Below are 13,572 nucleotides of genomic sequence, written 5' to 3' on the forward strand. Positions count from 1 at the left end.
TTAATCCAGTCATGGATTTATAGTTGGGTAGTGCAACCCTCCCCTGAAGGGGAAAAAAAGAACAATTAAAAAAGCCAAACCATTGACTGGGTGTGGTGGCTCATGTAGGTAATCTCAGCAATTTGGGAGGCCCTGGAGGGAGGATTGCTTGAGGCCAGGAGTTTGAGACTAGCCTGGGCAACATAGCATAGTGAGACTGCTATCTCTACCTACACAAAAAATTAACAAACCAACCCAGTGCTGTGGGGCCCTGTAATCTGAAACAAGCTGGTGAATGTTAGCTATAGCTACCATTAAGTTAGTTGCCTGCAAGGAGCCCCTCTCTGTGAATCCGTGTGCTGCATCATAGCTCACAGGCCCATCTACCTTTGTAAGATCCCCCAAGGGGACTGCTGCAGCCCTCGGTGCCTAAGCTGATACCTGATCTGCTGGGCATGGGTCTGCTGGCATGTCAGTATCATGGTGGGGGCGGGGGTGGGGGACTTGTCAGAAATGCAGATTCAGGGCTCCAACGCAGACCTCCTTACCAGAACCTTGTGTTGGGGGCTGGGATCTGTATTTAGAATAAGTGATTCCGATGCTGCCAGCCAGGCCCCTCATGCCAGTGACATTAGGGGTAGGTCACTAAGAGCCCCACTTTAGTTGAAGATGCTGAGGTCCCGAGAGAGCAGGGACTTGGATGGGCTGAGGTCATGTTGCTGGAGGAAGGCGCCTGTGTCTCTACCTGAGAGCTCCTTTTCTCCCTGCAGCCACTCTGTGTGGCCCAGACAGTGTTTAGACCTCGTGTGTGGCCTTGTGTCCTGTAGAGTCCTTGGGCAGCAGGTGGTTGTGTTCACACACTCATTCTTGGAGGCAAGTTTTATGGACGTACTCTTCTGCTGGTGGGGTGGTGGTAGGGCAGGAGGTGGGGATGGGGCAGCTGGGTAGTGGTCTGCCTGTCATTCTCCCCTGCCGGTTCCCGAGGTCAGACAGAAGGAGGGTCCGGTGGATGAGTGGTAGTGTCTAGGCTGTGCCTGTCAATTCCACACTGTGGGAGAGGTGGAGCGGTCACAGGTTCCGTTTCCAGAGGAGTGTGGTTTCATGTCCCTTCTTGGCACTTCTTTCTGAGAACATTGCAGAGCAGCAGCCAGCCGGCCGTGGCAGCCTCACAGGAAGGGGTTTTGCAAGTAGCCACCACGTGGAAGCTGGTTTCTCACTGGCGGATGTGGGTCGGTCGCCTCCTCACCTCTAGGGTGGCCTTGTCTGCTTTCGCCTTGTGCTGTATTACTCTCCTCACCTGGGAAGCTGGGGGTGAGCACGGGGCTGGCATGGGACCACTGCCCTGCGGGCCTCTGATCCTGTTCCTACCTGTCCACTTGAGGCACTCCCTCCTTCCCCGCTGTTCAGCCATTGCACTGGGGGCAGGAGACCATGGAGGACTTAGGGGTCCACCTGGATTGCCACTGGGGTTCAAAAAGGAAAGCAGTAAAGGTAGCCCAGGCCCTCAGAAAAGTCCCTCAGAAATAACACCCTTCTGTGGTAGGATCTCTGAGGTTGCTTTGGGGGTTAGACACAGATAAAAATCAGTGGCCCCACCCTTCACTCTGTAGTTCACAGGGTCTTCCCACGTAGGCTGTGTAGTCCAAGTTTCATGACAGCCCTGGAGGACAAAGCTATGGCTATGGTCTGGGTTGAGGTGGTGGGGGTGGGGTGCGGGTGACAGGGGAGGGAGGGAGCAGGGGGACGGCTGCTGGCTCCAGTGGCCTTCCTCACCTCTGAGGGCTGAGCTTCAGAGGTTCTCAGAAAATGCTGCATGAATGAATATGGAGCCCTCATCTTGGCTTTTCTTCACTGGGCACAGTTGGATCATGTCCAGACCTGCCTGCATGTTCATCTCCCAAACGTGGCTCTTTGTGGTTGAGCCCCTGTTTCTTCTGTTGGCTCTGGTGCGTGGAAAGAACGTGGACTGTGAAGTCCCCTGTCCTTGGTTCCAATCCTGGGCTATCACTGCTCTCTTGTCCTTGGGCAAGTCATATGATCTTTCTGAATGGTTTCCTAAACCATGAAGTGAAAAAAAACCAATTCCCAGTCGAGAGGTGATGAGATCAATATTTGGGAAGGCTCCGAGCAGAATTCTTGGTACTTAAAAGACACTTAAAAAGCATCTTTCTTCCTTCTTTCAAAAATGTCTCTTATCCTTTCGTTTGTTTTTTGGAGAGCTGATTCAACCTGAGTTTTGCATTACCTATACCTAGCCTTGGTAGTAGGCCTCTGCTTGGACCGGTAAAGGGTCATGAGGGAAATGATCTGGAGCTTTCTGGAATCTACCTATGAGCAGGTTTTGGGGAGAGGTTTTAACGCTGAGCCTGTCATCTCACTAGTCACACATCTCTCCGCAGATTCTGCTTCTCAGAAGATGCACTATTATAGATACTCTAACGCCAAGGTCAGCTGCTGGTACAAGTACCTCCTTTTCAGCTACAACATCATCTTCTGGGTAAGTGGATGAGAGTGGCCACATTCCCTTGTTTAGTCCTTTATTCACTAAATTATGGTTTTCCACACACTCTTAATTTGCCAGACACTATGTAAAGCTCTGGAATAAGGTGGTGGGGAGGGTCAGTGACCCCTACCCTCACAGAACCAGTTGCAACTGTGGGGATGGGGGAAGGCCGAAGGCTGAGGTGATTGAAAGCCAGAGTAAGGCCAACCCAGCCTTGGGGGTTCAGGAAGCCTTGGGACTCTGACCCAGATTCCTGTCTGTCTCCCTCACCTGCCCCCTGTTCCGATCCTGGGAGTGCCCCAATGAGACATCAGGAGCAATGTACTTTGTGTGCATCTGACTATGGGCCAGACCCTGTTTTAGGTTCTGGGAGGTGATAGCAGACAAGGGCAATAAAGTGCTATTCTTATAGTGCTTATGTGTAACCAAGAGGCATGTTAGCCTCCTGAACAACAGGACAGTGAGGGAGATGCTCCTTAGCTAGGGTGGCCAGGGAAAGGCATTCTGTGGAGGTGACTTGTGGGCTGAAAACTGAGTACTAATGAAGAGGCGGCCAAGCAGGGATCTGGGGAAGAATGCTCCAGACAGACAGAATGGCAGCTGCAAAGGGCCTGAGGCAGGAATGAGCTCTGTGTGTGCAAAGGACAAACAGAAGGCCATGTGGCTGGAGCTGAGTAAGTGGCAGAAGGGACACAGATAGGGACAGAGGCATGCAGGAGCCAGGTCACAAAGGATCACACGGGTCTCAATAAATAGTTGGAATTATTTTTTACTGCTTTAAATAATTATTGGAAGGCTTGTAAGTTGGGTGGTGTGATCTGATTTTGGAGTGACTGGAGAGTCACTCTGCAGAGTGACCAGGTTCTGAGATGGGATTTGGGATAGAAGGGGTACATTTAAATTATCTCATAGCCAGCCTCAGGGAGATACCATTTCCTTTGTTGTTGACTGTCCTGGAGATGGAAGTCTTGGCCAGCCACCATCAGAGGAAGGGCTGGACCAGATGAGAGTGTGGAAAATGGGTGTGTTGACTGAGAAGAGGAGAGGTCTGAATATTGAGCCCTAGGATGCTAGAGGTTGGGTCGAGGAAGAAAACCCACTCCCAAGTTGGCTGAGAGCGAGTGGTCCGAGGTAAAGGGAAGACCAGGAGATTGTGTGTTGTAGAAGCCTTTAAAGTAGAAAGGCACAGTCAACCATGGTGCAGGGAGGCGAAGAAGGATGAGGACAGGACATTGGTAATGGCTTAGACAAAGTGGAGGTTGTTGATGAACTTGAAGAGACCACTCTGTGCTCTGGGTAGCGGATCGGGGTGGGTGGATAGAAACCCAGCTGGAGTTGGCTGAGGAGCCAGTGGGAAGTAAAGAAGTGAAGGGGATGACTCTTGACAGTTCTTCCAAGGATGCTTGCCTTAAAGAGGAGAAGAAAAGTTGGACACTGGCTGGAGATGGTCAGGGGGGTTAAGGGAGATATAGCATGTGTTTATTGCCAGTGAGATTGGTCCAGGGAGAGGCAGACATTGATTCTGTGCAGGAGGGCCTGGGGACATGATCATGCACAGAGGCTTTTAAAACCATTAAACATAGTTTATGAATATCTGTGTGGGTGTAGGTGGAGAAAGGAGGACAGAATGAGTGGCCATGATGTCATATTTTGCTTCTACTGCAGATTTGGCATCACCTATTGGGACTGGAACTCTTGAAAACAAGGCAGACTTACTAAGTCTTCTCAGCCTTGCAAGCTTGATTTTACAGCCTCATCTCCTGGTGATTTATCTTAGTGTGTTTGGGGATTTTCTGTCCTAGAGAAATAAGGTGGGATTCAATGGCTTGGTCTTTTAGCCCACATCTTTTCCTGTGCTCCGATAACTTTGCACCAGCAACTGCATCATTGTTCCTGAAATAGGGCATTGCTGGATATTTGATGTGGTGCCTCTGGGTCCCTCTTAATGTGGGATTCCGTGCTCCATCCTCATGATGTTTGGCTTCTCAGAGCAGCATTGTTCCCTGTCTGGAGAGCCCCCTGGCCTTACCTGGTGTTCCCCCTCCACCATCCTGCACCCCCAGCCAAGTATATGGTGGAGGGTCACTGGGCTAGGCAGGCAGTCTGACACTTGGACACTTGGACACCCAGTTGCTCCCTTCTGTGGGTGTGCTGCTTGGCTTTGTGCCTCAACCTCCGACTCTCATCTTAATTTCTGCAGCTAGAGCAACACTCTTCCATTACCGCTGTGGCTGAGGGCCCTGGTATCTTCATTTCTTCAGAGGGTTTCAGGAGAGAGTTTTTGACACCAGGGAGCTCTACTAACTTGCTCGGTAACACATTTGCCGCACTATATTCCAGTAGTGGAGCGCATGAATCCAGCATGGTAGTAAGTCTGCTTGGTGGTTGAAGGGTGCTGCAGTGTTTTCCGCCTTTTGCAGATTTGGCAATGTGTGTGTTGAAAGTTAATCATTTTTCAGTTAGTGTGCGTTGGGGCAGAACAGGAAGGAACAAACAGGAACAGCCAGGAAGACCAAGCATGAGAGAGCTTGGTTGGGAAATAAGAGTGGGAGGCCAAGTGCCTTGCTTAGGGGGAAGCTGCTGGACCCTCCCACTGGGTTCCTGGTAGTGATGTGCAGTCTTCATTTGCACTGGAGCTGGCAATGTGGGGTGAGGCCTGACACTGGGGCGCACAGCCCTCTGGGAAGCTCATGGTGTAGCAGGAGTGTGCCAGGCTGGCTCTGGGCACCCAGGGTCTCCCTGAGCTGAGTGACCTGGCTAAGCTTCAGTGTTTTCCTTGTGACGTAGCACTCTCAGCTGCCTAGTGTCTGCCTCAGGTTGCTGAAAATGTATAAAGTGGAATGCCCAAGCCCTTACCTCTTCAGATAAGTTTTCTTTTTTTAAAATGGAGAAAATATAAAAGTAGGATAATAAAATGAGCTCCATGTTCCCACCATCTAGCTTATTTGATTTGTATCTCCCCGCTCAACCCTTTGGATTATTTTGAAGCAAGGCCCAGGTAGATGATTTTGCACAGTGTTTTTATTTGTATTTTGTTTAATGAATTAACAGTGAGCAGTGGCAGAAGGATTGCACATGCTGATGGTGGACACTGGGCTCAGCAGGCCAGTTTCAACGTGCAGAAGGCAACTTGTTGCTTCTGTGACCAATTCTAGGTGTTGGAACAAATATGATGTTTTATTTAGTAGTTTGCCCTCAATTAGAATTATTTTCATAGGCTGGGCGTGATGGCTCACGCCTGTAATCCCAGCACTTTGGGAGGCTGAGGCGGGCAGACCATGAGGTCAGGAGATCGAGACCATCCTGGCTACGGTGAAGTCCTGTTTCTACTAAAAATACAAAAAATTAGCCGGGCGTAGTTGCGGGCGCCTGTAGTCCCAGCTACTCAGGAGGCTGAGGCAGGAGAATCGCGTGAACCCGGGAGGCAGAGCTTACAATGAGCCAAGATCACGCCACTGTACTCCAGCCTGGGCGACAGAGTAAGACTCTGTCTCCAAAAAAAAAATATATATATATATTTTTTCCACAATAGCATTCTTTATAGATAAATACCCTTTGGTCGCTAATAGATTTTTTTTTAAGCTCTCTGACTTCGGGGTCAAGGTTTCCCAGGGATTGTTAAAACCTGCTTGGGATAAGAAATGTGGATGCCACTGATGTTTGCGTGTCTGTTCTGAACCTCTTGGTTTACAGAATGAGAATGGAATGGGCTTCATGAGGTTCTTATCACAAGGATGTTAGGGAAAATATGCTTCCATGCAACATAGCTTTTTGAGAGCGCTAGTGTTTTTTACTTGTTAAAAAAATCATTCTTTAGTTGTACTAGACCTGTTTTTAGTGCAAAATCTCACTTTGACTTAGGAAATGCAAATCAAAACCACAATGAGATACCACTTCACACCCATTGGGATGGCTATTATTTTAAAAAATGGAAAATGACAGATGTTGATGAGGATGTGGAGAAATTGAAACCTTTGTGCATTATTAGTGAAAATGTAAAATGGTGCAATTGCTATGGTAAACAGTATGGTAGTTCCACAAAAGTTAAAAATAGAGTTACCGTATGATCCAACAATTCCACTTCTGGGTATAACAAATAGAGCTGAAAGCAAGATCTCGCAGAGATATTTGTACACCCATGTGCACATTCATAGCAGCATTATTTACAGTTGCCAGAAGGTAGAAACAACCAAAGTGTCCATCGATGATTGAGTGAATAAACAAAATGTGATATTATACAGATGTGAAAGAGCTTAAAAAGGAAGGCCGTTCTGTCACATGCTACAGCATGGGTAAACCTTGAGGACATTGTGCTGAGTGAGATAAGCTAGACGCAAAAAGACAAATACTGTATGATTCCACTTATATGAGGTGCCCACAGTAGTCAGAATCATAGAGACAGGAAGTAGAATGTTGGTTGCTAGGAGCCTGGGAAGGGAAGATTGGGGAGTTGTTGGTTAATGGGTACAGAAGATCTCACTTTGACGTGCAGAGGAAGGGAAGCTGGGAGAGGCGTACACTGGAGGAGTGGCGTCTGGCCCTTTGTCTTTGCTCATTTATACCCCCCACTGGTTCCACAAAGCATTTGGGGTTGTCTAAGTTTGCCGAGTGAATCCTCTAGAGGGATGATTCAGATGATGTCTGCAACTCCAGGGCTGGTTTCCAGCACAAGCATTGGCTTTAATCTGCATGCTGAGGTTGGATGAAGTCCTTGCCTGGATCTGCTTCAGAGACGGATTAAAAGTGAAGAACTGAAACCCCTTCTAAGTAGACTGTAGGCCTTTGTTACACAGGAGAGTCCTTTGCTTGTCTGTAGTTTAAAAAAAATTTTTTTAAATGACATTCTGCCATTGGTTTTCTCAGTGACTTGGGTCTATTTGAGCTTACCCTTGTAAAATGTGTGAATTCGCCTCTGTGCAGCCTGTTTCTGAGTGAGATGAGATCCATGGACATCTGTGCTCTGTGACCAGCATGGCTTGAGGCCTCTTCCTTCAGAGTCACAGATATCTCCTGTGAGTAGGGTGAACATGTAATCTATGGCTCAACTTTTGAGAGTAAGAGAGAGTTTGTTGAGAATGTTCCTGGAACAACAGGTGTACGCCAGGCCTGTCCTGTGCAAATCTGGGCATGTGGCCACCCTGCACAAGAAAGAGAAGACAAGCCCAAGGAGGAAAGATCAGCTCTCTTTCCTTACCCTTGTCTAGGGCATCTTTGCAGGCAGGGTCTTATTCTCTTCATCAGACCTTTATTATGCTCCTCTTTAGAGAGGACCTGCCACCTCACAGGATAGTCTGCTGTTCTGGGCTCTTCTGACTGATGGAGAATTGCCCTTATTTGAGCTGAACTCTGTGCCTTTGATATCAGACCCCAAGGCCTGATCCCTAGATCTTCAGGCAGATGATTTCTTCATTTCCATCTCAGTGATGCAGTCAAAAGGGAAAAGTCTAGTGTTTTAATAATGTATATAGTGTATTTTTGTTTTCACTGCTGGGAAGATGTCCTTTTTTCTCTTCAAGTAGTATTTAATCAACTTTTGTAATTGCATGGGAATTCATAAAGGCTAAACAAGGCATCCCAGGTTTACTGCATTTCTTCTTCCATGCCCCATTGTCCTGTCTGCAGGCACACAGTTTCATATCCTGTGAGTAGTATCCTTGCAATCTTGAGATATGCATTTTCACAGCAGCATCTACTAATACAGAACATTCCAGGTTGCAACATTATCTTTCCAACCGTATTTTTAGAAATTCCCATATTGGACATTTAGGTTGTTTCCAATTTTTTTACTATCCCAGATAAGGATGCAGTGATTGGTTTATGTAATACACATTCTTCCCTTTAGGGAAGGGAGGGAAATTATTCGCTGAGATAGATTCCCAGGAGTGAGATTAAATGGGTCACAAGGTGTGTACATTATTTTAACCTGCCTGACATACAGTCAGAATCACATCCCCAGAACGACTGCCTCAATTCATAGGAAATTGACCGTCTTTTGGCACAGGGTGTGTGTGTGTGTGTGTGTGTGTGTGTGTGTGTGTGTGTGTGTGTTTCTGCATTTAGGCTTGCCAAGGCAGAGGACAGGGATTGCTTAATCAGAAACTCCACTAGAACTTAAAGAATGGCCAGTGGTGCTGAGGCCTGCATGGCCTCAGCCCCCAATTTTCCCAACTTAGGCAAGTGTGAGGCTGGGACCACCAGTTGGGATTACTGAGGAAGGGATGTTCAAGGTGCTTTGAGATTATTGCCTGGCACACAGGACTGTTAAATGCTTACACGTACTTTCAAGTCTTAAGTACCTTGGTGTACTTGTATAACTCTGCCTCCTTGGCTGGTAAATAATCAGCATGGCATAGTCTACAGGAGTGATTTTTCTTGTTTGTGCTTTTTTTCTTTAATGGAAATCCTTTTTATAATGATCACTTCTATTGATGTCTGATTTAGATAGAATAACATTTATTCATTTTAACTGTACAGTTCAATCTCAACTGTACATGTCACATAATCACTATCATCACAATGAAGATATAAAACATTCCCATCACCCCAGGAACTTTCCTTGTGCCCCTACAGTCATGCCCACCCCACCCCACCCCTTCCCTGGGTGATGGTGGTTCTGCCTCCTGTTGCTATAAATTAAACTCTGGTATCTGATTTTTTTTAGTTAGATGATGGTGTCTCTATTGTTTTTCTCTTTTTAATTACTTTTTAAAAATCTTTTGAAATTATTTTTTATTTTTTAATTGTACAACATACATAACAGAAAATTTGTCATTGAAACCATTTTAAGTGTATAGTTCATTAGCATCAAGTACATTCACATTCACCTTGATTGCTGTTCTTATTTTGATTATTTCTTCCTTTCTACTGTGGGATTATTTTGCTTTTCCTTAGCTACTTAAACTGGAAGAGTAGATCACTAATTTTTAGATCTTTTTTTCCTAACTAAAGGAGAGGGGTAAAATGCTTATACGTGCTGGTATAGTTGTCTTTGTGTTTATTCTGTTTGGGGTTCATTGGCCTTTGAGATTTGTGGGTTTATAGTTTTCATCAGATTTGGAATATTTTAGCCATTATGTTTTCAAATGTACACCCTTTTCCTCCCCTTCCCTGTCCCATTTCCCTAGGACATTGTCCTAGGCTTGGTTTAGTTTTTTATTTTGTTGAGCATTTTACCCCTCTCCTTTAGTTTCCGTGGCTTTGTCTTCAGCTTTACTGATCTTTTCTTCCGTAGCGTCTCACTGGCTGTTAAACCCATCTAGTGAAGTCTTCATTTCTAGTATTGTAGTTTCTATTTTTAGTAGTTACATTTAGGTCTTTTTTATGCCTCCAATTTCTTTCCTTATCATATTTATATTTTCCTTTAAATCCCTGAACATATTTGCAATACTTGTTTTGAAGTTGTTGCAATTTCATCTTCTCTGTCATACTTGTGTCTTCTATTTACTGAATTTTTTCTCTTGTAGCTCACTTGTTTCCTTTTCTTCCCTATCTAGTAACTTTTGATTGGATGTTAGTTATAGTTTTTCCACTAAGTATTCTTCCCTAACAGTATGAAGTTTTTTGTGTCTGATATCTTTCATTTGATATCATATGTGAGATTCATTCATGCAGTTGTACATAGTTGTAGATCATTTATTCTTGTTGTGTAATATTCTATTGTGGGGATATATTGTTTGTGTTGTTTACAGTTTTAGGCTATTAAGACCTGTTACAGTGGTATAAAAACATACCAGTGTTGGAGACCTGAGTATAGGGTATCCCAGGCTTTGTGTGGCTGAGCAGGAGGAAATCCCGTCTTTCCTCTCCAGGTCCAGATGGTTTTAGTGTGATAGTTTAGAGCTGAGCTTTGCAGACTATGGCTTGCAGGCCAAACCTGGCCTTCCGCCTGTTTTTACACATACAATTTTATTGGAACACAGCCACACCCATTCATTTACGTATTATCTATGGCTGCTTTCCCATTATAACAGCAGAGTTGAGTAATTGCTACGGGGATCATCCAGCACACAAAGCTGAAAATATTTACTATTTGGCCCTTTACAAAAATGCTGACCACTGCTTTAGTATCTTGGTTTTCTACCCACTGTTAATCACTGTGAACTGTGCCAAAGTTAGGGTGGGGGTTTCTTCTCTCCTGGGGGTACTGCCTGTCACCTCCCTTGAATGACTGTGTTCCCTCCGCCTTCCTTCCTTTCAAGGGCCTTGACACAGGTTCCTGGGCGGGGCTCAGTGGGGGTCAACTCCCTGTTATCTGGCAACACAGACAGCTGTGGAAGCTGCCCCTGGAGCCCTCTGCGCAGTCCTTCCCCACAATGGGGCCCTCGCATGGGTTCTCTGGCTCTGCTGGAAGGGCACATGTTGTTGCCTTTTCTCAGAACCACCCTTCTGGCAGGAGGAAAAGCTGGGGTGTGATAGCTGTGTGACCCCGTGCAAGGTACCTCCTGCTCTGGGCTCTGTTTCCCTGTGTCATAAGGAAGCCGAGTCCTAGCATTCCTTCTGGCTCCCAGACCTTCCAAACTCCCACTGACAAGTGGCTTGGTTCAGACTTTCAACACAGGATGGTTAACTGCAACTCCTCCCTTGGCCCACTGGGCTCTCAGGGCCAGGCTGGGTCTGGGATCTGCACCCTCCTGGTCGTTTTTTGCCTCAAGTTCTATTGAATCATCAGCATTTCAAGTGGCCACAAGTATCGCTGTTGTTTCCTGAATGCCTCAGGCCTGGATTCGGGATTTCCTATTCTGGAGAGTGCCAGGACCCTGGGGTTTCCATCTGGTGTAATTTGTAATGGCAAAGCTTAGCCAGTGGGAGGTGCATGTGCATGGGTCCTTGGAGGTCATCGGTCTCCTGCTGCTTATTTTGCTGATTGGCAGACTGAGACCCAGGAGAGGGATGGCTTCCTCGAGGCCCTGACTCTGTAAGTTAGGAACAAAGCTGAGACTCAATCCTGGCTTCCTCCGCTCCCTGGCGTTTTCTTTCCATCATCCTTTCCTGCCTCACTCGAAAAGCCTGCAGAAGGCCCTGTTTCCCTAAGCTCTGCTTCACTGTTGTCTCCAGAAGCCCAGTTAAACAGGTGCCTCTGGAAAGGAGAACTTTGTCTTAGGACGGAGGCTGGTGCTGGAAGTAATTGGGGGTGGGGTACGGAACACCAGCATCACGAGAAGGAGATGCAGTGTCTTCAGGACAGCAGATGCTTGTGGCATATCCTCGAACGTCCCCCACGTCTCTGCTCTGCCTGCCCTGCAGGAGGGCATGGCCACCTTGAGACTGGCTCTGTGCCTGGAGTAAGTATGTCACGTAGGATCTTCTTTTAATCTTTCCAACCTTCCTGTGACCTAGGAAAGATCATTCCTGTTTTGTAGAGAACATAGGCTCAGAAAAGGTATCGGACTCGCATGAGGCCCTGTCACTAGGCAGCTGCAAAGCAGAGACTGGACCCAGGGCCGGCTTTGTTCAGGGGAAGAGGCTCTGTGAATGTCAGCCTGAGTCAGCGCATGGATTGTGCAAGACCCGGAGGCCAGCAGGGCAGAGCCTGAGAGCATCGCCTGCTGCTGGTAGTTCGCCTTGATCTTGCTGAAGAAAGGCCTCTGGGGCCTGCAGGAGTTGCCAAGTACTTTTATACATGCTTAAATCTTGCAAGGAGCCAAGGCCATTAAATCATGGGTGAGAGGCTGCCTTTGACCTGCTTGGAGCTGCATCTTTCTCCTCCAGTTCAGCAGGGCCTGGCCGGGTGTCACTTCCTTTGTGACTTGATAGCGCTTGGGTAAAGTACCACATGCTTGCTCATGTGGTAAGTGGATTTCTTGTGTCTGGACTCTGGCTGGACCAGCCCAGAGTGCCCCAAGAGGACCTCCTGCCTTTCGCAGGGGCATTTTCCTAAGGTGAAAGGTCAATATTTAATCTTTGTGGTGACCCACAAAGAGGCCCTGCTGCCTTATCCACCTGCCCTGGTTGGGACACAAGTGGTCTCACCACCTGACAGTGTGGATCATTTGGCTTTAGAGCTGCACAACCCCAAAGCCCCCCTGTGGAATTCCTACATCCCCGGGCCCTTGTGTGAGTGCCCCTGCGTGGAAGGCAGCTGCTCTGTGGGTGGTAAGATAATGTGTTGCCAGGGTCAGAGGCATCCAGGTTTGGTTCTTAAGTCTGCCACCAGCTAGCCATGTGACCTTGGGCAAAGGACCAAATTGCTCTACATTTGAGCTTTCCTGTCTGAAAAATGCGGGTAATTGAGCCAGTGTTATGGGATGTGGAGGGATAGCCTTAGGTCCATTAAGTGTTTAATGCAGTGCACAGCTCCCAGGAAAGGGCAGCTATTCGCAGTGACCATAGCAGTCTAGGAGCTCGCTGGTGCAGCAGACAGAAGGCTGGTCTCCCCTCAAGCTGGGCCGGAGCTGGGCCCTGTTCTTCAGTAGGTAATTCAATTAGGCCATAGGAGGGAGACAAAGAAGGTCACTTGAGGCTGGAGGGTACTCAGCTGAACCCTCACTCCCAGAAGATTGGCAGCCAGGGCTCACAGCAGTCAGGGCTCACCCAGCCTGGCCCCACAGACCATCTGCTGCAGAGTTCCAGGGAAGGGTACCGTGGGGTGAAGCGGGCCAGTGACCCGGTTCATTCATGGGACTGTTATGTGAGCTCTCAGGCAGGTCACTTCCCCTGTCTGGTCCTCCCTCAATCTCCTGGTCTCTGAAACCAGATTTGTTGGTACTCAGAGTTCCTGCCCTGGGTCACTGTTTGTTGAACCCATGATCTGACATGTGATCCCCAAGTTCCTGTCTTTCCGGTGTGAGTTAACTTTAGTTCTTCCTTTAAGACAGAATAAAAAACAACACAAGGCCTTATTCTTTTTTTTTTTTTTTTTTTTTTTGAGACGGAGTTTTGCTCTTGTTGCCCAGGCTGGAGTGCAATGGCGCCATCTTGGCTCACCGCAACCTCCACCTCCTGGGTTCAAGTGATTCTCTTGCCTCAGCCTCCTGAGTAGCTGGGATTACAGGCATGCATCACCACGCTCAACTAATTTTGTATTTTTAGTAGAGATAGGGTTTCTCCATGTTGGTGAGGCCGGTCACAAACTCCTGACCTCAGGTGATCCG

General features: G+C 47.3%; 1 protein-coding gene across 5 annotated transcripts in view; it reads left to right on the forward strand.

The window, feature by feature from the left end:
* Window positions 1-13,572, forward strand: part of TSPAN14 (tetraspanin 14) — a 63,144-nt gene that overhangs the window by 31,080 nt on the left and 18,492 nt on the right. For all 5 annotated transcript variants that reach the window (XM_003903691.3, XM_031652334.1, XM_031652333.1 and 2 more), the window contains exon 2: window positions 2,379-2,476. In XM_003903691.3, coding sequence (XP_003903740.1) covers window positions 2,396-2,476 — 81 coding nt within the window. In that variant the 5' untranslated portion in view covers window positions 2,379-2,395. The remainder of the gene's footprint in view (window positions 1-2,378; window positions 2,477-13,572) is intronic.

This window comes from Papio anubis, chromosome 11 (genome assembly GCF_008728515.1).
Source record: "Papio anubis isolate 15944 chromosome 11, Panubis1.0, whole genome shotgun sequence".
NCBI lineage: Eukaryota > Metazoa > Chordata > Mammalia > Primates > Cercopithecidae > Papio > Papio anubis.